The 26,717-nt window shown below is 41.1% G+C and overlaps 1 protein-coding gene across 1 annotated transcript; it reads left to right on the top strand.

The window, feature by feature from the left end:
- Window positions 1–16,894: 16,894 nt before the first annotated feature.
- On the top strand, window positions 16,895–26,241 carry gas2b (growth arrest-specific 2b). The gene is made up of 7 exons (XM_068575160.1): window positions 16,895–17,114; window positions 18,242–18,351; window positions 18,516–18,657; window positions 20,034–20,097; window positions 20,584–21,142; window positions 21,238–21,345; window positions 26,023–26,241. Exons 1-7 carry the CDS (start codon window positions 16,895–16,897, stop codon window positions 26,239–26,241), a joined length of 1,422 nt encoding a protein of 473 aa, XP_068431261.1.
- Window positions 26,242–26,717: the final 476 nt, after the last annotated feature.

The following is a 26,717-nucleotide window of genomic DNA, read 5'->3' as shown; positions in this document are numbered from 1 at the left end:
TTCTACATTTATGACAAATGTGCAACCTGAAGTAGTTAAAACGTTCCTGTTTCTGTGCCTCTGAAGTTACAGTGTGATTCTATGCCTTCTGTTGCTGTGTAAATTAAGAGGTTTGTTGGTGTCGAAATGAAATACTCTATATCATTTTTGATAAAAAAAAAGATTTAAAAAAAACCTGTGTGTGTCCTGAGTATTTGTGTTGGCAACAAAGGAGAAAACCAGTGTTGAAAAACATAAACAAAGCACATTAGCAATTTCTCGACCATTGCGACACTTTCCACTTCGTATTCACATGTTGCTTATAACTCAGGTTGTTAAAACTGCAATAACCAACACTCAATAACTGAACAAGACAACTGCAACTACAAATGAAAGCTAATAATACTTGACCTTTGCATGTAAGCCATCCTATGCAATTGGGAGCAGTGGGACCGAATCACCACGGGAGCTGTTTAGGGTTCAGTTTCTCGCTCAAGAACAATTGGACATGCAAAGAGCAGGAGCGGAGGAGCATTGTGCTAAAAGAAAAACCCACTCTACTCACTGAGCCACAGCTGTCTCTCTTTATCTCAGTAGATACTGAGATAGCTGGCCAAACATGAATTAGTCTACAGTCAAACTAATGCAGTCATTTCCGTTGGTTCAGTGCCTTCCCCAGGAGGAGAAGGAAGAGGTTCATTGTCTTTCATGAGGATATCTCAACATCTACACAGCCCCACCAATCAAACAGTGTTCCGAGCCACAGGGCATGTAATCTGTTTATTGTACTTATAAGGGATTTAACGTTGGGAAAGTGCTCTGTGAACTTTTCAGCAAAGCAGGTCTGAGGACACCTCTGACTAGTCACTTGGTGCAGCTGTAATGAGCAGGTTGATTGTTGATGAAAAGCCAAAAGGAGTTAACCATGAAGCTTAAGAACTATTCACACCAAATACGCCAAATGTAGCAGATTACAAGCAGTTTAAAAGGCAATGAACAGACCTGAGGATGTGGAAATGTGGCTGAAATGAGGGCTAGAGATGCAGAATGGGGAAGAAATAACACAACTGAGGCTGACATTGTGACAATGCTATACTGTGATAAGACAGAAATTCCCAACAGATCATACACATTGTTCTTACAACCACAGTAACATTAATATACTGATGTCGAAGGAAGGACCCTAATTAAAAACTTCAGTGGGTGATAATCTTGTTTTCAGTAGTGTAGCTGCTCCAGCGAGGCCACAGGAAGTGCTCAGTTAATGGCTGCCCTCCTTCCCCATCGGTGAAATCAATAGAACCGGTCTCCAGTGTTCTGCTGCACCTATTGACTGTTCTAACCTCTTAATGGAGACTACAGGGAGGAGGAGCACTTATCGAGCTATTTGGAGGTGTTATTTTGATTTAGGAGCTGATCCCCACCTCCACCAGCAAAGCTTCAGCACACAGTTCTCACAGATGACCACAAGATGAGATACTGTACAACAAGTAGGTGTAGTAGAGATATGCACAATGTTTTGTTACTTTGAGGTTAATAAGTTCTCCACTGAAGTCCAATACAATTCAGTGGAGAAATATATATTTTTTGTACAACATAAATATGAAACTTTTTAAAGACCAATAAATCAAATGTTGATGAATCATAATACTTATTTTAGATGTCACACAAGACATAGTACAACTCTGCTAAACTATCCCCTTTAAAGTTTATATAGAGTGTCTGTAAACCTCATCGTCTCCTTCCTATGAAGTTTAACCTCCATGCCTGTCTTTTCAAGTCGTTTTGTATGGCTTCTTGCACTGTGAAGAGCCGTATTTGTGAAATTAAATTCAGAACACATTCTCTCTCCTAACATCACTGACGTCAAACAACTCTGCAGGAGCTCTGAAAAGCCCAAGGTGACACAGAGATCTGTGTGTGATTGATGCACAACTTCTGGAGCAGGAGATATTAAAAGCAAGCTCTCTGTCCATGTGCTTGTGTGTGTGTGTGTGTGTGTGTGTGTGTGTGTGTGTGTGTGTGTGTGTGTGTGTGTGTGTGTGTGTGTGTTATTGTAAATCGTGTCCCGGCTCAGCCCATTGCTTTCGTTAATTTGACAGGCTCAATAAACGCGTCACCAGTCACCCCTAAATGCTGTTTTCTCAGAGTCAACCAGCCAGAACTGTCACCCCGTCCCGGTGCAAGTGAGGGAGGTGACCCATAACCCTCTGTGACAATCAATCTGTCTATTTTGCAAAACCTGCCACTTCCTCTCCCCACAGAAAAGGTAAATCAGCCTCTGGGTCCACGTAATTGATGCAAGTCTACGTGCAGAAACACGTCATCTAGCAACTCTTTAATGTTCTGTTGGGTTTAAACTTTTCATTTGCATCATGTATATAAATATAGCATGTGGGCGGGTGCGTCTGACAGCATGGATGCCAAATTGAGAGAATGCGTGCGCATATGTTCAGCATCTCAAATGGCTGTTCAAATGTGGGAGGGGGGCAGGTGCTGCTACAATCCCAGGGGAGCAGGGGGGCGGGTGGTTGAGAGGAGTGGAAGTGGATGCCAAAATCACTCTTTAATGACTTGGGGGCTGTGCTCATGTTGTGCTCGGGCCCCTGAGAGCCTATGCTGCTCATAAATAAGGTCCTGATTTGCACATTGTGCCTCCAGCACCTCTGAGCGAGTCACAGGATGATGAGAAAGTGCATGTCCTTATAGATAGGATAGCGACTTAAGATCAAGCAGGAGACATAACATCAGTTATGACTGAATTCATGATAGGAATTATTTTCCTCATAGTATCATGAACAAAGCATTTACTGCTGGCTGCAGCGTTACTCTGTCTTTTTCCAAACCTCATGAATTATTGAACATTTTCTGAGTCACTCATTAGCGATTTTAGGAGTTGCTTCATTAAAATAGCTCCAAACAGAAAAAAAAGTGTTTGTTTTGGGGAGACAAAGTGTAACTTCATGCAGCCTCTCCTGTTTTCTGCAGTCACATACATCCACACGTGAGCTGTCCGTGGTGCTCTCATGAAGGATCACTGCGTATCACAACCGTGGGAGTGTCCACTGAGCCATAGATATGCAGAATACAGCATGGTATCATGGTATTCAAGACCTTAAATGATCCTGATCTATACGTCGCACTTCTACAAGAATGCTGGGTAACGTCACCCCCACAACAGGCTCTGGATTGGCGCCGGTTGGGTCGGGATACAGCAGCAGGATCCTCCTCCTGCGAGAGTCAGGGTGCATGATTGGTTGCACATGGAAGCCTTCAGCACCATCACCACAACGGGTATATATTTAGCTGCCCCCCCCCTTCCAGCCCCCACCCCTCCCCCCACCTCCTCCAACTCCTTCTCTGCTCCTCATACGCATCTTCCTACCACCTTGTCAGGAAGTGCGTCATAGGCTCGTCGAGGGGGAGCCTCTGGGGCGAGGCACTCCAATATTACAAAGTCAGAAACTCTCCTTCATCAGGCATTCTTCAAGAACACACACACTGACGCGAGAAAATAAATAAACTTAGTAGACATCTCTGTATAATGCAAGATGTTGTAACTTGAGCTGAGAGGTCTGCAGATAGACGTTTGTACAATTCACATGCAGACACAATAATAAGTGTTCTTACTTCTTTGTCTTTTTCTACCTACATGCTGGACCAGTTTAGAAATGAAGTGATCCCAAGAGAAAATAGACAGAGAAAGAAATCAAAATGACACTTTTCCTTCAAGAGGAGGAATTCCCAGCACATTGCGTCTTAAAATACTTCAAGGATTTGATCACACTTTTCTGCATTTTTGAGTAAAACATCCATTTGATATCTTGGAAGGGGTGCAGGGAAGAAATAACGAGGCAGTTTTTTTATTAGACTCACTCACTCAAAGAAAATAGCTGGAATTAATTTTTTTTATGTATTTCGTGGTTTCAAATGGTTTCTTTAATTTCATTTTTTTGGGGGGGGAGGAGGTGTGTGTGTGGGGGGGTGTAATTACTTTTACTTTATTTTCTCCTTTGAAGCAAAACTGTCTCCCTGTTGCACTTTGATAAATATATATTTGGATGAAGACAAAATCCATAAGGAGTTTCGTAAGTCAATGATAAAAACATTAAGAGGAAGAAGTGGAGGGAGACATATGCAGCTAAGGCACCTGGATTGAAGGGTGTGTATCTGTGTGTGTGTGTGTGTGTGTGTGTGTGTGTGTGTGTGTGTGTGTGTGTGTGTGTGTGTGTCTGTGTGCATGAACATGCATGTGGGTTTGCCAATAACTCCTTATTCAGGCTCGTCTCTTTATGCCCATCGCCAGATGGGAGCTAGCGGTGTGTATACGTGTGTATGTGTGTGTGTGTGTGTGCGTGCGTGTGTGTGTGTGTGTGTGTGTGTGTGTGTGTGTGTGTGTGTGTGTGTGTATTCAGTTAGGAGGGGGATATTTCTCTAAACCCTAGCATCAGGCCTCCTTTTGTCCTCTTCCCTGTCACCGATGGCTTCACAGTGGGGTGACACACACACTCCAAATCTCATTAAAAAGTGAGAGATGGGGGAGGGCTTTTATGTCTAATGGAAATGGAAGAAAAATGTAATAGCAATAAGTCCAACTCGGTGCAAGCAATGTTCTGTTATACGAGCATTTAAAATAAAAAAAAACAGTTACCCTTACATTCACCTTTTGTTATTGCTTTTGTGTTGCTTTATAATCATGAAATAAGGAAAATCGAAACAATCTCCTCAGACTGTGACTATAGAGGGGTAGCCTAAAATGTGTACGCTCACAAACACACCTTTGATGCTTCATTGATTTGATGGACACTACGTGTCCGTCTGATTTCATTAGGTACAGTGATGTGACAGATCAGATAGAGGTCTCAAAGCAGAAGGATAACACGAGGACGATGCTATCACCGTCTGCCCCTTTGTTCTGCGCTTAGAGCAGCGGCTCAACACACTCCTCACTGCCAGAGCTGAACAAGATGAATCAATCTACTGCAACTTTCACTTGGGTCAGATAAAAGCAACCCTGACAACAAACAAAAAAAAACATGTGTTAAACAGGCTTAAAAACAATCCTTTTATCATCTCATGTTAAACCTTTTGTCGTAATTGCCAGTGTGAATGGCACGACAACAAGCCCTTTTTACACCTTGCAATTTACCCATTATGGTTGGAAATTGCTTTGCAGTTGCAAGCAATTACTCCCCATCCACTGCAGCAACCACACACTAAAGGTCCTCAATTGAAAAAAAGAAGAAGCTGAATCCAAGCGGTCGGTCATTTAACCCTTTGTTTATGTCTTCCTGCAGCCATTTTTAACGATAACTTAATGTTTGAGCTAATGGATTTTGGTTTGTGTCATTGCAGTGATACAATATTGATGTGCATGCGGTGCCTTTAAGAGCTGAGAGAGCAGACACCATGGGATGAGTGTGTGTGAGAGAGAGTGGACAGACAATGAACAAATAGCATAAAACCCACAGGAGACAGTCTCTGACATTTACTTTGCAAAAAGGAAAGAAAGTCCAGCTTGAAAGCTCAACGTGAAAAAAGAGCGCAAACGCTACAACTCCCATTCGTTTTATGTCATAAGTGTCACAATTACCAAGACATCTACATGTTATTATTATCTTGGACTGCGTTTATTATTGAGTGTGGAGAAGTACTGCAAAATTAAACAATAAATACAATTTCATTTGTTTTCCTTTGCATTCTTGGCATTGCACTTAACTGTGTTCTACACCCGAGTTGTCTCACCCTCTCCAATCCAACACAATCAGAAATATTTTCCCACTTCGATAAATATTTCAAAGAAATGCTAAATGGTCACGCTTCTCAAAGTCAGATAGTATCGACTGTTAGAGAATTGGCAGTATTCAGCCAGATAATTCTGTTGGATTTTAAAACAATCACCAAACTGCACCTTCTGTGAGCTCTAGATTGAGACAATATCCCTCGTACGAATATAACACCTCCGACAAACTGAAGTAAGCTAAGTGAAGGCTAGAGTCAGATGAAAAGGATAATATAATGCCATGATCTTTCATATCAACTTCCTTTGTTATCTGCTCTTTTCCTTTAGCTCTCTCCCTCCCTCTTCCTCCCTCTGTCACTGCTGCATGGTGACTCAGACACTGCAGAGAAGCTACAACTGAATGGTATATTGGATGAGTCACACACCGATCTGCTGCTGTCCATCTCTGTAAAGTTTTTTTTTTCTCTTCTTCACACACAAGTGCACAGATGCTTTACAACACTGTAACCTCTAAAAGACTGTATATCCACTCAAACCCGCTCAGTGAGTTGTCGTGATGGACGTTTCAAACGTAGCTTATATTCAAACTCTTCTCTCCACCTGCCCTCTTGACTTAACAAACAAGCGGATTCTAATGATGTTCCCTTCACACCGCCCTGACCGCTGCTACACAATAAACATGTACACACACGGTAAATCTGTCAATCAACTGCTCCGCAGAGGGCCATGGTTTTTCTTCATTCCCTCACTCTGTCTGTCCATCTGTCAGTCTTTCTCCCTTCTGCTCGAATGAAGAGTTTTAAGCAAACACACACACAAACACCCCCCCCCCCCCCCCCCCCCACACACACACACAAACACACAAACAAACATATTTGTTTCAGGGGCTTCACAAGTCAGTCAAGCACAACTACTCTTAGTAACAACTCAAGTAACCAGATTTACTGAAGCACTGTGTACAGCTTCAATCAACTTTAATTGTCTTCTTCTCTTCTTCTTCTCTCCAGAACCACATGTGGCCATGATGACAAGCACACACAGACTCACAAGGTGGTTAATGATGATCCAATCATAATACTGACAAGACGCATTTCGCATAATTAGTACTTTGACTTTTGATCCTTTAAATACACACTTATTGTGTTGTTGCCAGTAGCTCTAGACTTTTACTGAAGTAACCCTATGGCTTTTACTTAGAATGAAGTGATTCTGCATTTGGTTTCTCCTTTTACAGGCAACAGACTTCACACATCACAGTCTGTAATCACAGTGATCGGGAGTTGTACAAAGTCGTTTGCAGCACCAGACGAATTCTGATAAAGTGATGTCACTTGAGTCAGCATCATTTAGATTTGAAAACTACAAGTTGTAAAATGAAGTTCGTCGTCGTTAGAAAAGAGAGAGTTTATCAGACGTCTGTCCTGCTGGACTGTGCTTGAGGCCAGCAGCTTGAGGCTACATTAGCCGTTTCAAGTATGAATGCACGGAAGAAAAAAGACAATACATCTTGTACTGTATCAATGTTTTTCAGACTCGCAAATGGTAAGCAAGTAAAATGAATAAAATCATAACGTTCAATAAAACATTATTCCTGTGTCTTCAATCCTTTCTCTGTGCTGAAAGGTGTGGTTGCAATATGTGTGTGCCGCAGTTGTGTGCATGTGCGTCAACATGTATTTGTGTATGTCCTTGCCTATTTCTTTTCCTTTTTTCTCCCACTGTGTCTTTTTGTCCATGTTTCTAAAACTGTGATGAGTTGCTATGGAGACTAGGATACTTGTGTAAAAAGGAAATGGCATAAGAGAGAAATGTGGGGAGCACGAGGTGAGGCGCGTCACACTCGCGGGTGTTAGACAGAAGCAACCCCACACAGTCTTGTTCGATGAGTTTGATGCTGAAAGAGTGAGTCTGCATACCGATGCGTTTCTTGTTTTAGCATTCTTTTTTTCCACACAAAGATATCGAAAAAAAGACTTTCAGCTACCATCCTTCAGCTGTTTGTGTTGCAAATGAATGAAAAAATTAACCCGCAAAGAAAAATAACCTTTGTTCATAGCCACACGGGGAGTGTGAGGGTGTGATCCTTCACGTGCTGACAGGGGTTAAGCGACTAGCTGGTGATAATACAGCAGTTTCAGGCACTACATCACCTGATAATTACATTACACTGGTTCTCCATTGCTTCCACTCGCTCCCGGTAATCTTGTTAAAATCCCAGTGATTGGAATCGCAGTGACAGAGAGACGGACGACAGCCGGGCAGCAGCCGTGGAGCCGAGCCGGCTCCATGAAGATTTTAAAGTGCATTACGCTTTTGTCAAGTAACCATGGAGCTCCATTGGCATAGGTACTGAAATGGACTTTTAAATGCAGGTAGTCTCTCTTAGGTTATGTCCATTTGCTGTTTGCAGTCTTAGGATGAAGTGAAGGACATGGACAAGCTTTAAATGATTTTTCTTTCTTCATCTTGTTCCTTTGTGAAAACTTAAAAGAATATTCATGAAAACACTACACAATGGATGTATCCCACTCCATTAAAAGTAAAGATGGCTCCCCTTTTTCCTTTATGAGTTGAGCATCGAGGGCTTTTGATTGAGTTGCCATGCTGCCCTCTGGTGGCCGCCTCCTAACACTCCCTAGAAACCATTCTGCTTTTTAAGAAAATGTATTGCTTGTTGTTGTGTTTTATGTAGTGTAAACAACTGCCAAAAATGAATCACATTTACATGAATAAATCAGTTCTTTGGTGTATTCATTCCCACATTGCTGCTGTAGAATTGAAGGTAAAGTGCAGCCTTGATTCCAGACGGGCTCCACATCCAGACGCTCAGTGACGGGTAGTTTAATTAAAGTAAAGGTCTGCCCTGCAGCTACTGACCCCCTGGCCTGCCAGCCTCAGTCGAGGTAACCAGTATGCATTTGTCATGTGCACGACTGGCTGACACATTATTTATTAGTCATTTATATGAATGCCTCACAGCCACACACCCACTGACAGGCTGACAGAGAGAATGGATTCTGATGCTCTGTCGGGATAATCAGTGGTAATTAAGAAGATGTGATGACATTAGATAAATCATGAAGTCCTTTGAGATGAAAAGAGGCAGAGTGGAGCATATACTCACAATATGACGAAAGGAGAATATTTGATAAGGCATTTTAAGCAACTCACTTTGCATATTTGAATGCATTTAAAAAACATTTCTCAATAGCCTTATCAGGCCGTTGAAAAAGTCAAGCCCAAAAATCACTTGATCTTACATTATTCATAATGGAACCAACAGCCTCTTTTTTGTTTCACACTTTGCAAAGTAAAAGCCCACATCTTCTAAACGTCATAGCCTTCATTCGTAAAAAAAAGAAGAAAAAAAAGGGAGGCTCTTATGAACTTGACATCTTTAAGCCTGTGCTTAAATAACTCTGGACATGGAATATAACTCTTATCAGATGGAAACATTTCAAAAAATGTTCACATTTGAGCTGAAAGTCAACTTAACCTTATTAAGCAACAGCAAAGTGTATGAAACCTGAACATACGAATGGATGCATGCACATATCTGGCAAACAACACCGCAAGGAAAAAAAATCAATTATATGAAGGCATCTCATTCCAATTTTCAATGAGATCTGCTTTATTCTGGCAGAATGATAAAACACTTGTGCGTCTCTAATAAGTGTGTCCCCATCTGATGGGCCTCAGGTCCTCTTGACCCAGGGGACCAATTTGAGTGGTACACAGCACATGGTGCCCTGTGCTGAATTATCGACCCCCACCACCACCACCACCACCACCACCACCAATGCAGAAGGGATAAGAGGGAGGCGGATTAGGGTTCAGTTGTCTTGGCAACCTGAGATGCCATCTGTCATGTGTGTGCTGATGCACGTCGTGTAGCTGAGACATTGTTTTAATTTAATCATTTTCTCACTGACAGACAGACCTCCTGTTAAAATACATAGAATTCATGTCAGCATGTTTTTAACAAGCAGAGTTATACGATTGTTTTTTATTGAAAATACAAATGTATTGTTGAGCCACATGAAGGGCTTCAAAACACACAACCCAAAGATGTTTGACATTTTGAAACGTAGATTCATTCACTTCCCTCTTGAAAGGATAAGGAGATTGATGCCACCTTTCATGTCTGTGCGTTTAATTTGAAGCTACAGCCAGCAGCTGATCAGCTACGGTTAAATGAATGGAGACAGGGGGAAACAGCTGGATCGGTCTCAAGGTATAACGAATCTTAAATAAGCATATTTCACAAAATCATTTTGTAACCATTAGTCAAACAGGAGTCCTCACAGTCAAGGCGATAACAGTTTTGGTTTGGTTTGTTGATTTGTTTGTTTGTCAGCAGAATTTTGGAAAAACTACAAGCCCAACATTAACTAACGTATAGGAGGAGTGTAGCATGGGCAGAAGAGCCCTTAACATTTTGGAGCCGATGAGTGCTGTTTTAAATATAATTTGGACATAAAAATCACAGGGAAACAAGCTAGGCGTTGGCTACAACAAATGATTATGTTATTCAAAATATTGGTATCACATTATTTATAGCCTTGCAAAATAATATGCATAAACTGTGTATCCGACTGTGTTGTCTGGCTTCCTTTTACAGTCCAGGATGCTCTCCAGATGCTGAGTGACTATTTACTACTTCTGTAGGTGCAACTTAGTCATGATGAAATTGGTTTAACGGGTTCTTTAAAACATCATCAGTATGTCCGCTATATACTTGCTCGAAGGCACTTTGCCTCTATAACAAAGACAAGATGTGATTCACTCAGTTCAGCACTCACTGTTTCAGAAGCTTCAGACACAACTCATTTCAATGGCTCATGTGTGTTTTGTATTTTTTCCAAAAATTGGAAACTGTTTTGATAGTATCTTATCTGCATGCATTGAGCAGGAAGTAAGACTAATGCAACATCTCTCTCTCTCTCTCTCTCTCTCTCTCTCACACACACACACACACACACACACACACACACACACACACACACACACACACACACACACACACACACACACACACACACACACACACACACATGAATAGGCACAATAGCATAGGTCAGATGAATGCTAACCAGTGCAAATAAGCATGAGGGCAGCAGTGAAGTGTACTGATGGAGGAAGAGGGGAGGGTCTGATAGATGTAGTGACACGAAGTCGTACTCTCTGGGGAGAGAGCTGCAAATGAACTAGCAGTCACACACACACACACACACACACACACACACACACACACACACACACACACACACACACACACACACACACACACACTGATAATTTCTTCTTCTGTTAGAAAAAACTATCCTTTTGTGGAAGTGGAATTTAGTAATCAAAATGTTAATGAGCAAGAAATAGCTCAAGAGATATTACAATTTAATACTGATATTGAGCCTTCAATATGATATTGTAACAAGGTTGATTTGAAAGTGTGCATCCTGTTGGTACATTAGTGAACAAATTAACATATTTGAAGATATATGTCGGAAATGATCCAATACTGTAGTTGTACATTTCTGAATCCAAAATAAAACTGTAACTTCAGCTGGTGTATGACTCTGCATAAAGGATCTGTGCAAAACCAGCTGTGCAAAAGTGGTACAATTCATTTCAGTGAATAATGCCACGGGGGCTTGTGCAGAGAGTATGTCACCTATTTGTGTAGCCTAATTGGTATAGTGACTATAAATCTAACTGTCTGTGGATCCTCACATTTAAAGTCACCTTGTGCAAGATTTGAAAACGTCTTTCTTCGGCTCCATACCTCACCAGCTCACCCATTTTTCAGGTTCCAGCTGCTACAGCCACTGTTCCCAACCTCCAGGGGGCTCGTCAGGCGTCAGGGCAGGCCGGTCACTTCTGCAGAGTGTCCACTCATGAAGGTCATCCAGGTGGTCCGGGTTGCTGGCCCCCTTAACCTGAGTTGGTAACTGACCCACAGTCGAACACACATGAGGGAATCCCTTCCTTGGATGGTGGACACCATGGTGAGAGCTGTACCACACCTTCCCTTTCCCACAATGCAGTTGTTGCTGAGGTACTTGCTCTTGTTCTGCGTATAGCCTTGCGGATAAGTCCAGTCCGTTCATGTACCCTACATGCCCTTAAGTTTCCATGGCATTGACTGACAAACATTAAATCATACTAGAGTTCTTTAAATTGTATTTGTCAGTGATGTGTTGCTATTCAGTGCAGCTATGAGTTGTAGACCTTACACAATACGTATTGTATACCTCCACTTTGCCATTCGAATTGTGGTACAAGACATCGGTATTGAGAGAGAGAGAGAGAGAGAGAGAGAGAGAGAGAGAGAGAGAGAGAGAGAGCAACCCTACTTTTGTTTCTACATGTTGATGGAGATGGGATCCTCTGTTGTAAATGTATTGTTGGACAAGAACAGAACAGGTATATTAAATAATGATAGTCAAACTGGATGGTAAATATTAAATATACTTTGTTATCGTGCAATATTGTAATGTTATCCTCTCGTTGTAATTAATCATGCAGCATTCGGAGCATTATTATGTGTTGCACATCTACTTCTTGTTTGTTTTTTTCCTTCTCACATTCCTGTAGTGCAGAGTTGTGAAACCATCATCTCCTTTCTTACTGGATTTGTTGGTCAACTTCAAAACTATCAACATAAATGTTATTTTCAATGTTATTTTTGACCGTTCACATATTCCATTCCATTTCAGGGGAAATTTATTGTTATTGCATGTTTATTTGTAGTATTTATGTAGTGCTTTTTACTGAACAATGTTTACTTGACAGATAACTAGTTAATTTGCAGCTTAAGAGACATGCAACTCTCATTGCATTCCTCTGCACCCCTGGAACTGCGTTGCAACTGAGATCAAATTTACCTCCTGTTAGCTTTTCATCAGACATCAGCAAAAAAAAACCCCAACATATTAATTCATTCATTCATTTATTAATCAACTTGGGACACATTTTACGTGGTTTGTATAACTAATTTTACTTGAATCAGACTCATAAGGTGCTTATAATTCTTGGGAAAGTTTTCAACAAACCAATGTGACTATTTCTCTGTCCAGTCCAACGTGCCTTCAGCAGTTTACCTTGTAAGCTGACACCCCGCGCCTGCAGACGCACGCAACAGCGTCTGTTTGAGGAGTGACGTCAGCCTCCACCTTGTTACGGTGGAGCTGCTTACATGTGGGCAACCTGAGGGAGGTGAACATCTGGCTGAAAGTGATGTGTGCGCGTGTGTGAGAGGAAAACTGCGGCGGGAGAGGTACTGTGAGGAAACTTTTACGAAAAAGGAAAGCTTCTGAAGATTGCTGCTGTTACTTTTGGTAATAAGTAAGTGTAATTCAATTAAGTAAATGTTTGCACACTGTCTATTTATTTTAACAGTTGAGAAAGTATTGTTAAGATTGTTGCACATGTTGAAGATTGTACCAATGATGGTGGTTAAAACGATTATGAAACTGTACCTCCCTCACTAATAATCAATAATGCAACGTTTAAACGTTTTCTCATTATAATTATAATGTTTGAAAGTAAGTCAATAGCTCAATTTAACGGTTTTGTTTAAGCATAATGTCAAATGTCTTTATTTGTGGATAACACATCCGTTTCATATGTAAATACTTGGTTTAAAAAAGTTCACAAAAAGTTAGTTCTTGTTTTTAAAAAAATAATAATTTAATGCCACAACTAGACTCTTTAAAGTGCACTGAGTGTTTTCTTTTTCTTTAGTTTTTTTTTTGCAGTTCACGATTTCTAGAATAAGCTTTTTAAAAAAGAAGAAAAATGTCATGTAGTCAGAAGAGAACATGTGTTTGATATGAGTTTTAAAAATGAGTTATCACTCTCAGCGTTCAATCCATCTTGACTCCTTCAACATGCTCATGATGACTGAACATGGTCTCGGTAGCAAAAAAACAAAACAATGAGTCAGAACTCCCTCAATGAACCGACTGTTCCGAGGAGATCGTTGTTTATTTAATTTTCCACACACTATAAGCAGTCAATCAGAAATACTTTTTTGGTGCCAGATTTGTATTTTATTGTGTTTTACTTGAGCTGGAGTACAATACGTCTCCACTGCTCAGGGTGCAGCAGGCAACAGACCTTTCCATCCTGTGTTGACATGAGGTTTATTTAGTCTGGAAGCAGCTGAAGGAAAGCCGCGGGGTGAGAGCCCCACTATAGCCGAAACCTATGCCTCAACTTTGCGGCTGTAGCTATTCAATACCTTTTATTCATCCACTAGTTTTACATTACCTCTTTTAAATGGTTACAAACTGACACAGGAGACACCCGATCATTGATTCAAAGCTAATAGGGAAAGTTACAGCTTGAAGTATAATAATGTTTTATGAATAGTTTATTGTTCCTCAAACAATTGCCTCAGAGTATTGAACAGGCTTTGAAGAAAGCAGAATAGACAAGCCTGCAGGTGATGCAGTAATAGCATTTTCACTGAAATATGTTTATGGAAACAGTGACTGGATGTTCCTGACTAAAGAGATGATTGAAGGAAACTGAATTTTGTGAACTAGTTGAGAAGTTAGTTGTTTACCAGACAACAAGATAATCTTTTGTTTCATTCTCTGCAGACTACAATGTTTGGTGAAGGCCACATGCAACTGAATCATCAATCACTGTGTCATCTTACATACAACACGCTTGGATATTTAAGCCGGGCCTTCAGCTCAGATCCATAATTTTGCACACATATTTCATGTTGGCTGCCGTGTAATTTTAGCGGTTTCCCCCTAACTGCTGGTTTGACTGCAAAAATGTTTTGTTTGATTATGGAAACACAATTAAAGGCTGTGAAATACCACTGAAGCACATCTCACTTAAAGATTGTGCAAAGAAAACGAGGTAGAATAGAAAAACGTTGACATGCATGGGCCTGTGTGTGTTTTGCACCAGTGTGTATGTGTGGTGTTTTTACAGACATGGACCCTCAGTTCTGCTGGAGGATAAAGGCTGCTAGTGTCTGAGAGCTAAGCCAGTGGCTGACCTTTGCCTTCCCTTCCCTACAGAGCCATTCTGTAGCAGAGGTGTGAGTATTACACCTGGATGTTTTGTAAGAGACAGACGCTCTCATGCCCTGCTGGTCAACCTGTAAACCAGCCTCAAACTTGGAAGGCAGCCGCCTCTACATTACACCTTGTCTCTGCCCAACGTCTGCATGAAATGTTTACAATAGACCCTTTTCACTACATCCAGTCAGAACTCTGTGTCCACAACATATTCACATTTATCTCACACAAGCTGGGCCCAGAATTCACTTGACATACATTACTGCATGTACGTCATTGCCCTAACATTACGACAGAGTTGAACTTGTAATGACGATCTGCCACAGTGAGCTACAGACACAGTGTAAAACACAGGTGGTACTCAGATAAATGAGCAATGAAAGCCAGCTGTGATGCAGCATGTCTGTGTCCCAAACATCTGCCGTCCAGGTGTGCTTATTCTCTACCAAAGATAACGTCTTTGTTGGAGGTGAGATTTTTATCAGACATGCTTGCAGCTCTGTCACTCAGTCAGTCGGTTGGTTCACCTCTTTGAGACTCAGATAATATATATACATGTATATATATATATATATATATATATATATATATATATATATATATATATATATATATATATATATATATATATATATATATATATATATATATATATTGGGTTTTCAATGAAATGTTGTTCCAGAAATACTTCTACACTTTCTTCAGCCTGAGTTGCACATTGGGCTGTTGCTAATTAGTTCATGTTAGCATGCTTACACAGACTAAATGTGGACAGGAACAAACGTCCGCATGTTAGCGTTGTTACTCATGTTAGCATTTAGTTCAAAGTACAGCTGTACTTAAGTAATCGTCACAACGAAACGTTTATGGCAACTTATTCACACTGTTGTAAACTTCTGCGCATCCTCTGTTTGGCATCTGAGAGGCCTTAAAATCAACAACAACAAAAAAAATCCACAAACTGGACTTCCCTGGCCGTATTTCATGTCTCACCAGTGCCTTAACCAACAATTTTAAAGTCAGTCATCTTGCACAAAACAAGCCTCTGTCTCTACTGTATATTACTCAGCAGCCTACTGCATGTGCTGTTGTCTTTATTCCAGCTGATGAGGAGCGAGTATTACTGGCAGTCAGAGCATGTCTCTGCATGGGGCTGAGCTTTCTGACAGAGGCTGCTCTGGGAACAAGATAAATGAGCCATATAGCGGCACCAGGAGACTGGCTCAGGGCTGGAGCTGTACATCTTATTAAACCTGCAGTCAGTCAGTTTAATCCCTTTGATTAATGACTGTGTGTATTGTGTGACTGTGAGTGCAAGGTGTGTGCATGAAGCACAGTGTATAACATTTGTTTCAACATGTTGCGTGCTCATGTACATGTGTGAGACAGCTGTGTGGGTTTCACTTCAAACACCCAACCATTATTACTCTGAAAAACCATTATGTTGTAATTATGTTTTGCTTTCCTCTAAAGATAGCAGTCAAAACTCTTCAGTCTCAACTCAGCAAGAAAAGAGGGAATTTTGAAAAATACTGACTTAATATGGTCTAAACTCAGACTGCTGAAGCGTTATATTTTTGCATGAAAAGAGGACGGTGCATTTTTTCCATGATAGCTTACCTTTGAAGAAGGATTTCCGAGACAGGAAAATTATTACAGCGCCTATTAACTTTTGAGATGGACTTAAACGATGTCTCAAGAGTTCAAGTTACATGTTCACAGAATGAGAACGTTTACAAAATGTGAAAAAAAATATTCACTTGCTCTGATTTTTATTAGCTGATACTATTGCATGCTGTTATTCCTAATATGATGTGCTTTGAAGCTGTAAGTTGTTGTCAAACTGGCATCATGTCCCACGCATGGCAGTAGTCTTGGTAAGTTCACCAAAGAGACTGAGGAAACTTATTTTTATTGGTGTCAGAGTTCAGCTCAGTCAAGTTCACTTTTTGATTTGGAGCTAAATTTAAACCCAAAACCTCCGAATTGTGACCAAAACCTAGGTAAATTATAGTGTATATAATAAAATATTCAGTTTAGGCAAAATGTCAAAATCCAAAGCTATCGAGCATAAAAAACGTCCGTTCTTGAAATCCACCAGGGTCCGTCAAAGAGCGATCGGAGCTGAAGGATGGACAGTGAAGTGGAAGCGATGAACACCGGCCTGGACAGTCCTCTGAGCCCGAGTCCCCTGACCGGGTTGGGGATGAATAGTTTTGGCCAAAAGTTTCAACCCTCTGGGCCCGGCCTCGCCAGTCCTCAGGAGTTCAACCAATGGCTGCCTTATCGCCACGACGCCAGCCTGCTGCCCATGAAAGAAGACCTGGCCTTCTGGCTCACCACAATGATGGGTGAGACATTTTCTACCAATGATCTTCATACCAAACTCTTGTTAACTGCACTATCTGGACATTAGCTGCAGTGGAAATATTCCCAATTGAAGAATGTACTTCCTTCCAGCAGATATCCACAGGTAAATAACTCTTGGCAGGCTTTCATTTTCAGGAATAGGTGAAAAAGCTGCAATCACATTAAACACCAAGGTACATTAGCCTACTTATTATCCCAAATCCTTGAAATACCTCTCCATAAGGGAAACTGTGGCTTTGACTCCAGGGTAAAGGATGTTTCTTACCACTTTACTGCATTGTGGGAAAAACATAAAGGGTCCAAACATGCCACAACCTGTTGGAAAGTGTCTGGAAGGTGACAAGACTCCAACAGGACGGGTTTCTGACTGATGCAGTACAAAAAAGATATGAGTTCCTAATCAGTAAAATGCTTTTCTTTTCAGACAAAACATTCCTGTGGCTATATTTGGTATTTTGTAAATCCCTAAATCAGAGAAAGATTAAAACTGTCTTGATGTCAAGGTTTTCTATGCAACACGATACTATTGTAATGGATATGTAAGAACTGCAATAGTAGATTATATCATGTGTAACTGGAGGAGAGGAACATATTTCTACTAAAGGTTTGCCATCTCATCAACCAAAGTGCTAATGTTATGGGCCTCATGTATTTTTTTCTTCATGTATTGTTTGCATTTTTTGTTTTTTTTCCTTACCTTTAGGAGACCCTGCTTACTGAAAACTGTTGTGGACAATTTTGTCTCTTGCTGTAGGAAATGTGGTTTATTAACCTTTTATTTCAATCATCTGTTTTTTTTTGTCTTTTTTTCTAACAATTTGAGCTGAATTTTGTGTATCAAAGGTGCTATGTGTTGTTTCATAAATCTATATTCTTCATTGTTTTTATGAAATTTGAATAAATATTATTATATCATATTATTATATGTTATACTCTGTGTGTGTGTGTGTGTGTGTGTGTGTGTGTGTGTGTGTGTGTGTATCTGTGTGTGTGTGTGTGTTTGTGTGTGTGTGTGTGTGTGTGTATCTGTGTGTGTGTGTGTGTGTGTGTGTGTGTGTGTGTGTGTGTGTGTGTGTGTGTGTGTGTGTGTGTGTGTGTGTGTCTTCAGGTAAGGACCTCACAGCAGACAGTCTGATGGAAAGCTTGGACAACGGCGTTGTACTCTGTCAGCTCGCACAGCTGCTCCAAGACAAGATGATGCATCACAACAACGGCAAGGTGCTGCAACAACTCAACTCAACTCATGCACACACACGCACACACACACACGCACACGCACGCACGCACACACGCACACACGCACACGCATACACACACACACACTGGTGTTACTGCAGTGAACATGTTTCTACTGCATAATCACTTTCTGTGTGTGTATTCAGCCTTTAGTAAGAAGAGTGATCCACTGGCGAGCTGATGCATCTTCTGGATCATTCTTCGCCCGAGACAACACCGCTAACTTCCTCTACTGGTGTCGAAAGATTGGTGTTGACGAAGCTTACCTTTTTGAGTCAGAGGATTTGGGTGAGGACCAGAGATTGAGGCGAACGTTACAGAGTTAAAGAGCTCTGAAGTGAATCATGTCATGCAACAATGGGTATGATATTAATGAGACTAGACTCTTTAGACTTTGAGTTTCAACTCACTGAAGTAAAAATAAAATAACAAGTCACAAGGGCTGTCTTTGGCATGTATGCATTTTAGTCAATCTATTTGATGAGTGCGAACACAGTGTCCTTTCTACTTCCTACTCTGTCGTTACAGTGCTTTTGTGTTTATTGACAAATCCTGTCTTTTCTTTTTTTCTGCCTCTGACCTTCTGCCTTACTACATGTGATAGACTCAGCATAATTTGTCTTATTTTGTCAAAATATATTACATTTATTTTCCTTTGCTTGAACTAGCAATTATATTATTTCTTAGTAGTTGTTTACTTCCTGATATAGTGATATTATTGGTGATTTACAAAACACTTTACATTATTTAGATTACAATTTCAATGTGACAGAGTCAATGTAATGATTATATGTGTTATATGCTCAGACCTCCTGAGTCATTTCGCTCACATATCCTCTGTGTGTATGATGCTCCCGAGGAGATAATGTAGTTCGCAGGCTAACTTGGTTCTTTATGTACGTCTTACTTGGGCATGTCTATGCAGGGCGGCACATACGTGAGAATGATAATGTGAAGGTTAATCTCCAGCAACAATAAGTCCCCATCACCTGCAGGCAGACTAACTTACTTCACTTAACTAATTGAGTGACGGGGAGAGTACATTTCCTGTACTTTGGCAGGCTTCACTGTTCACTGCCTCTGTGACACATGAGGACACAGATGATTACGTTTGTTTCTTTTCTCTCGTCTTCTTTTCTTGCTGCAGCCATGATGATGGTAATGGTGGATATCAAATACAGGTGAATGGAAATTAAATACCAATCAAGTGATAGTGACATCACTAGGTTACTATTTTGCTTTTTGTTGATTTTTGTCAAGTTATAAATGTTGTGGACTTTTAGATATTGTGCCCCACATGTTGTAGCTGTAGATACGTTAATGCATGCTTAACAAGTGAACTAGCATGGGCTTTGTCTGGTACACAGAGCCCCTTTTGATTTATGATTAGCCATTTGGAGGCCAGAAGGCGGACTTGTTTATGAAGCTTTCATGCCCCCATACCCTCAGCTGCACATCAACAGAAATTCCTGCTCGGCTTCAAAGATTGAGACGCACAATAGAGACGGAGCATCACCTGAAATGTGTCCTCTCTGTTCAGATTGCAGATCCTGTTATCGTTTGACACAGACAAACGTTTATCACCGGAAACATCTTTCCTTTCAGATGAGTAACTATATTATGTTTCTACCCCTCCACCCTCTTTCTTTGTACTTCCTATGAAGTCCTCCACAAACAACCTCGAGAGGTGTGCCTGTGCCTGATGGAGCTCGGAAGGATTGCAGCCAGGTAACTGCCCTACCCATGGTACAGCTCCTGAAAAGTAAATCATGACTGCATCTCAAACTGAACTTAAATTTTCACTTCATCAATTTCATTACAATGATCGTGATGTCAAAGGAAGTGCTGAGAAACACAAAATGCTTTTTAATGCTAAAACATTGCTGGAAGTTTCAACCTCAACTGGCTATCCATCACGTGTCATTTACTTTTAGCAAACCTGTATTTATCGCTTCTTCATTTATTTAAATTACCTATTTGAAATATTGAATCATTTTAATTGCAACCTATAGTGCTCAATTACAGATGACTATTTTTAATATATTTTAAAAAAAAATAGTAGGTCTTTTTTTAATGAGTTGCGCTACTTTGCTTTCAGTCTCTCCATGTGCCCCCTTTTGACTGCAGAAGTATCCTGTTGTACAAGAGGCCTTTGTGATTTTGTGTTGATTTATCCTGTTGATTGCTGATATAGTTGTGAAACCTCTCTTTTAGGTACGGAGTGGAGCCTCCGGCGCTGGTGAAGTTGGAGAGAGAGATCGAGAGGGAGGAGGCGGGGTGCTTATCTCCATCATCCCCTCGGCCCCTCTCTTTTTTCTCCCCCATATCATTGTATTCCCCATCACAATCATCCCTACCCATAGCCCCCTCTCCTCCTCCTTCTCCCCCACCTGTGCCCCTCACTCCAAGCACAACCTGTCTGTCTGAACCACTCGCTGCCTCCCTCGCCTCTGATCTTCCATCAGCCACAACAAGCCCAGTACCAACATGTGTGTTCCCTCCTCAGTCGTCCCTCTCAGCCTCTAACCCTTGCACCACCACAGCCTCCACACAAACACCTTTGTTCTCTTCATGCTGCTCCACTAACACAGCAGCTTCAGCACCCTCGCCAGGCCAAACCCTGGCATCCACTCCCAAAGTCTCCTCTACAACAATAAACAACCACACTCCCACCGCTACACCTCCCATCACCTCCCCACCTGCAGCAGCTCACTCCTCCGGCAGATCCACAAAGCGGAAGAGCACAGGCACCAGTAACACTTTGGATGACATTGTTCGTATTTGTAGAAGTAAAAGTCTTTTTTTTTTTGAGTTTATGGATGTAACTGGTCATCATGATTTGCCCTCTCTCTGCATAATCTGTTCCAGGTGAGAAACATTATTGAAAATCCCCCCTGCAGCTGTCCAACCAGGTTCCTAGTTGAGAAGCAACCTAAAGGCTGCTACCGTGTTGGGGAGAAAGTTCTGTACATACGAGTAAGTCTGTTCACACTAATCGTGGGTTTTTGGGTTTCGAGAGACACAGTATGCCAGATTAGATCATTATTAACATAACGAGGAACTGTTGTTACTCAACCAATCTGCATTATGTATTATAAGTATTTGTTGAATTCATTGCAACTAAATTGTGACTAAAATAGTGAGGAGGTCAAAGTTAGGGAAATATGGTGGCATGAGGTGAATATTTAAAACCTCCAGATTTAAAGAACAAGACAGGACAAGAACAGGACAAGTTTACTTTATTATTATTATTTATCCAAAACTCAACTTATTTTTTCATTATGCTGAATTTAACCATACACAGCACTCCACCTCAGAAATATCAAACAACAACAATGTTTTCCATTAAAACACAACCGTGAAAACAAATCAGTAGCATATCAAATATATACTTTAGAAGACAAGGTTGGTTCAGGCCCACTTCCTCCCCCAGATTTATGGTACTACTGACATGTTGTTGTGTATGGAATTATGGGAGTAATATTAATTTATTAAAGCTACAGTTAAGTAAAATTAGATTACACATTAATGTGATATTGGATGTGTCATAGATGCTCCATCACATAATGAGATGTGAGGCGCTAATGCCTCTGAGTTATTAATCAACAGCTGAGTCAGCAACAAGTGGAGTGTGTCAGAGCGACTCATTTGCAATCACTTTGGATGGAGACGTTGGTGCTTTTCAGCCTCCCTGAGTCGTGCACCACCCGTGTGCGTCTGTACAAAGGCTCGAGGAATGGCCTTCTGGGAGGCAGGGTTGCTTGGCAACCAATGGTCAGGATAAGACTGGGCTGACAATGATTTTATTCAGTACATAGACCTTCGGCAAAGAGTTCAAACCTGAAGGAAAAACAAACACGTCTCTTTCAGGAAGATATCTGGCGGAGATATGACCGTGGAGTGCGGTGCAAATGGCAGCCCACTCGGGAGTCCAAGTCCACCGGGGTGTGGGTGTGTGTGGAGGGAGTGGGGGGTTTAATATAGGAGGAAAGGTTTTACTTCACTGTCTGTACACAACCATCCAGCCATACAAAGGGAAAATGTAACAGATTCAGTGTATATCTCATGCACACTGCATATAGTGTACTGTCTAAGTAAGGCATCCATAAGTCCACATGCTGTCCATTTAAAAATAGTCACAATGATTAAGTCATTTTCAGCAAATGCAGTTACCAGGAGGTGTATCACAGCTCTGGAGGTAAATTGGTCACTAGTTTAAATGCATTTCAGGGTGTGTTAACTATATTGAACACTCCCTGAACTGGTAATCAATAATGCCAGAGTTATTTTGCTTCCACCAGAGTTACAGCTACATTTTTACTGGCCATTTAGAAAATAATGCCTCCCTTCAAGTCACAGAACTCCTTTTTATCCAGAGCCGTCCATAACACGGACGTACGTCAAAAGACACCACCATCAAACATCAAAGAAAAGGCATCAAAGATGTGATAACCAGTGTGTTATTGGTTTATGGTCAGATCCAACAGAAACAGTTTTTTGTATTTCATATTTCAATACCTCAAAGTTGTATTTTTTTACCCTATCTCGACCTTTTGTGCTCATCTTCCCGACACAGATGCAATGTTCCACCAGAACTCCGTGTCCATACTTTCAAGCTTTAATTACTAGTTTGTTGACACTACTTGCACGGCTCCCTTCCCTTTTCACAAACACACATCAGCTGTGTGAATAGAGCGCTGCAGCCCATCGACCCTGACTCCATCCATTACCTTCAGCAGCCGACGTGTGTGCAGGGAAACACACCATAAACCTAAATTACCATATACCACAATAAACCCGATGCAGCTCCTAGGAGAGCGTGCCATTCAGTGTGTACTGATCTTTTTAAAGAGCATATACTATTGATTTATGGGACAAAGTCATTAGTGAGGGGTTTAATCAGACAGCTTGTTAATGAGCGGCTGAGCATGACCACCCCTCCTCACGTGTAAACTTTCCACCCCACCTCTTCCCCCCTTTTCTATTCCCTCTGGAGTCTATTCAATCACGCTGGCCATGAAGTGCTCCACCATTCTTTGGTGTTGAAAAAGAGGAAGGCTGTTCTTTCTTCTCTGCGCCCAATTAGGCTGTCCTTCGGCTTTGTAGCGGCCACACTGTCTGACTGCGCCAATGGAAGGAAAAGACATTCAAACATCTCACAATATCATGCTACACCAATTCTTTGATAATCAAGCTATATGCATTAGACATAAACCTTAAAAAGAATTTAAATATTCAGTTGTTTTAGTCTGGAAGCTGAATCAGGACAGAAATGATGAAGATTAAATTGCTTTTTCACGCCTTCAGCTTCACATTTTGGTAGATAAACTCTTCATCCTCCTCCTTTCTCAGAGCTTCGCCACAGAAGTTCCATTTCTGTAAGTGACCCTGACCCTGATCTCATTAGATTTGCAAGTATTTTGTCATTAGGTAAAACACTAACCTACATTATAAATCATTCTCATCATGAGGGGAACATGAACCTCTGTACAAAATTGCATGACATTTCATTCAAAACCACAAGTGTGTATAGCTTATGGTGGCACGAAAGGAAAAGTCAACAGATCACAAAGGCTTCAACTTTATAATGAAAAACTTGGAACATGTCTTTACAACCTGCACAGCATAGCACCCTCTATTCTTAGCTTTAATGGAAAAGAAAAGGTCAGATATCTTTTACAATACATCATTGTAACTTTAAAAACTGCAGAGGCAGTGCCTTCAATGTGCTGCCCAGGGGGCTCTCAGACATATAAATGCAGACAATACCTACAGAACATGATTTCATCAAGTAGTCTCATAGAGATCGTACAGAAGAGATAAGACACACATGTGCCTGCATTAGCTTATATACCATAATGCTGCTTAGTTTGTCTCTTCCCTGTGCATTTTTTTTTTTAAAAAGGACCGCCTGTACTCAAAAACTGCATGAAAAGCGGTGGATGTGGCTAAAACCTGCCTCCTACTGGCAGAAGTTTAAAAGACGCCTCCTCTCTACTCTCTACACTCATGCATCTTTCAGCGGAAGAGGAGAGAGAGAATCAATGGAGCTGCCAGCGAGGGAGGACACAGGGGAATCCAGACGGTAGTTTATGGGCTGCAGACGTAGCACACTTTGTACAGAGACCTGGTGGGGGAGGGGGGAGTTGTAGAGACAGAAATAAAGGAGTCTGCATCACAAAGAGGGCTTGTGTTAAATATTACAGTACAGAAAGGGCCTGACACTGTTTTTTTTATTACATGATCAGTTTGGTAGTTTGGTTGGCAGCAGATTCCCCTGCTTTCTGATGTAAACTATATAATTTACTTTACATAGACATATCAGACAAATGTTTTAAAAGACTATTCATATTTAATCAGGTAACAGAGACCTGACAACAAGAGGCAGTCACAGAAAACACACACACACAACCAGATAACCAACATGCTATTGAAACATAGGATGATTAAAAACAATTTATGGGTAATAAAAAAAAAACATAAGATAACATTTGCCTAGCTGTTTTAAGGATAACTCACAAGTAACATATTTTAAACCATAAGGATATACCAGCAGTAAATGGTAAATACGAATACAAAACATTTATTTGGAACTTATTATTAATGCTGGATTAATACATATTTGTGTTTCTTGAAAATAAATGTTTGCTGATGAGTGAGCTTGTGTGCATCAAGTCCAGTCAGAATTACATTAGCTCTGACAGGAAAGTGGTTTATTCGTGATGTCAGACTTGACCCCTGTCAACTTCAACATTTTAATCTGCAGGATGACAGCTGAGACAGACCATGTCTGGGGTTTCCTCTATAGCTGCGTGTGTCTGTGCTTGTGCCATTGATTTTTTTTTCACCCTATACACGTGACGCACACCTCCCCACATAGGAAGCGTATCGCTGCTTGTATTATCACCCTCTTAATGGCTCCATAATGAAGGCTTTATTGGCGATAAGGCAAGAGGGGGTGTGCCGGTGCTGACAGGGCGACGGATGGCTTTGCAAAACCTCCTGGGAATGGTAACGTCTTCAGGGAGTTGAGGGTCTGCGCTCAACTCATCTCAATCTCTCCTTTCATTTTTTTTTTCTTTCTAGGCTTTATCTTGTGGCTGTAGTTGCCATGGCAGCGGATGGTTTTCCAGCTGTAAGGACGACTGTCTTTGAAGGATGTGTTGATTCAGATGAAACTGACTTCCCTGCAACTGCTACTGATAGCTGGATTGGCTACACCGTTGTTTTTATTATTATTATAAAAAAAAATGTGTTTATGAGGTGGTTTGTGTTGCAGTTCTGTGTGGGTGTGCCCGCATGTGTGTGTACGCATGTTCATATGTGGATTAGTCCCACGTGTGTGCTCAGCTGGTGCCATGAGATGTTGTTTCATTCGGTTTAATGAGATTTTGACAAAGCTATCCGAAGCGAGAGATCATTTGCCTCTCAGTCAGAGCTACACAAGCTTGTAAATATTAAATTGGCGTGTGTCTGCTGTGGAGGAGTGTGTGTGTGTGTGTGTCTGTGTGTTTGTGTGTATGTGGGGGGGGGGGGGGCTGTTTTCCATATAAGTGAGAATTCTATGCATAAAGACATCCTGGGAGGAAATATATGCTCACTTTGTCCCCAGCATTCCCTCCTTGACTGTGCTCTCTCGTGTCCCCTTTGCAGATGCTGAATGAGCGTCACGTGATGGTACGTGTCGGCGGCGGCTGGGAGACCTTCATAAGTTACCTGCAGAAGCATGACCCCTGCAGAGGAGGAGGTCCGCTCAGCAGATCTGAAGTCAGGGTCTGTCGGGACAAGATTAAGTCATCTCACTCCCTCAGTTTGAACATCTCACCTGACAGCTATTTGGTGGTCGGCGCCCATTACCGGGGCAAGAAGTAGACTCTTAAACTGCTCGCTTGTGCTTCTGGTTCTGAACATTTCAGTGAATCCAACAAAACTGTACACGGTCAAGGATTCAACATGTAGTTTTTACCTCAGGTTGAAAAGGGAATCCAACGTTTTCCACTTAAGTGTAAATGACTGGTTCTTCACTGATGTTTTTTTATATGAGTATTCCAAATTACTGTAACAACTTGTCAGCGTAGCTACACAACACGGTCAGTTAGATGACAATTTAATGGCAGAGATTTTAATAATCAACTAACATTCTCTGTAACTTTTCAAAAAGAAATGCCAGATATTTGCCGGTTCTAGCTTCTATAATGTTAGGATTTGGCACATGACTAAAAGCAAAAACACTGAATATATTCGGGTTTTGGAGTGATGTTGAATAAAAAAGAAAACGTGAACACACCACTTTGGGCTGTGAGGCTTTACATCAGGACATTTTACACACTACTATCAGCATATTTATC

Source organism: Clinocottus analis, unplaced genomic scaffold (assembly GCF_023055335.1).
Source record: "Clinocottus analis isolate CAN_PGR_092001 unplaced genomic scaffold, fCliAna1.0.p SCAF_1, whole genome shotgun sequence".
In the NCBI taxonomy this organism is placed as follows: domain Eukaryota; kingdom Metazoa; phylum Chordata; class Actinopteri; order Perciformes; family Cottidae; genus Clinocottus; species Clinocottus analis.
The sequence above is the reverse complement of the archived record's forward strand: the minus strand, read 5'-3'. Positions and strand labels throughout refer to the sequence as shown.

What these genes read in the sequence shown, in the direction of transcription:
- gas2b (XM_068575160.1), top strand. Translation starts at nt 16,895, where the DNA reads ATGGACAGTGAAGTGGAAGCGATGAACACCGGCCTGGACAGTCCTCTG. An exon ending in CTCGGAAGGATTGCAGCCAG is followed by an intron (nt 20,098 to 20,583) that starts GTAACTGCCCTA and finishes CCTCTCTTTTAG; the next exon opens with GTACGGAGTGGAGCCTCCGG. An exon ending in GTAACACTTTGGATGACATT is followed by an intron (nt 21,143 to 21,237) that starts GTTCGTATTTGT and finishes AATCTGTTCCAG; the next exon opens with GTGAGAAACATTATTGAAAA.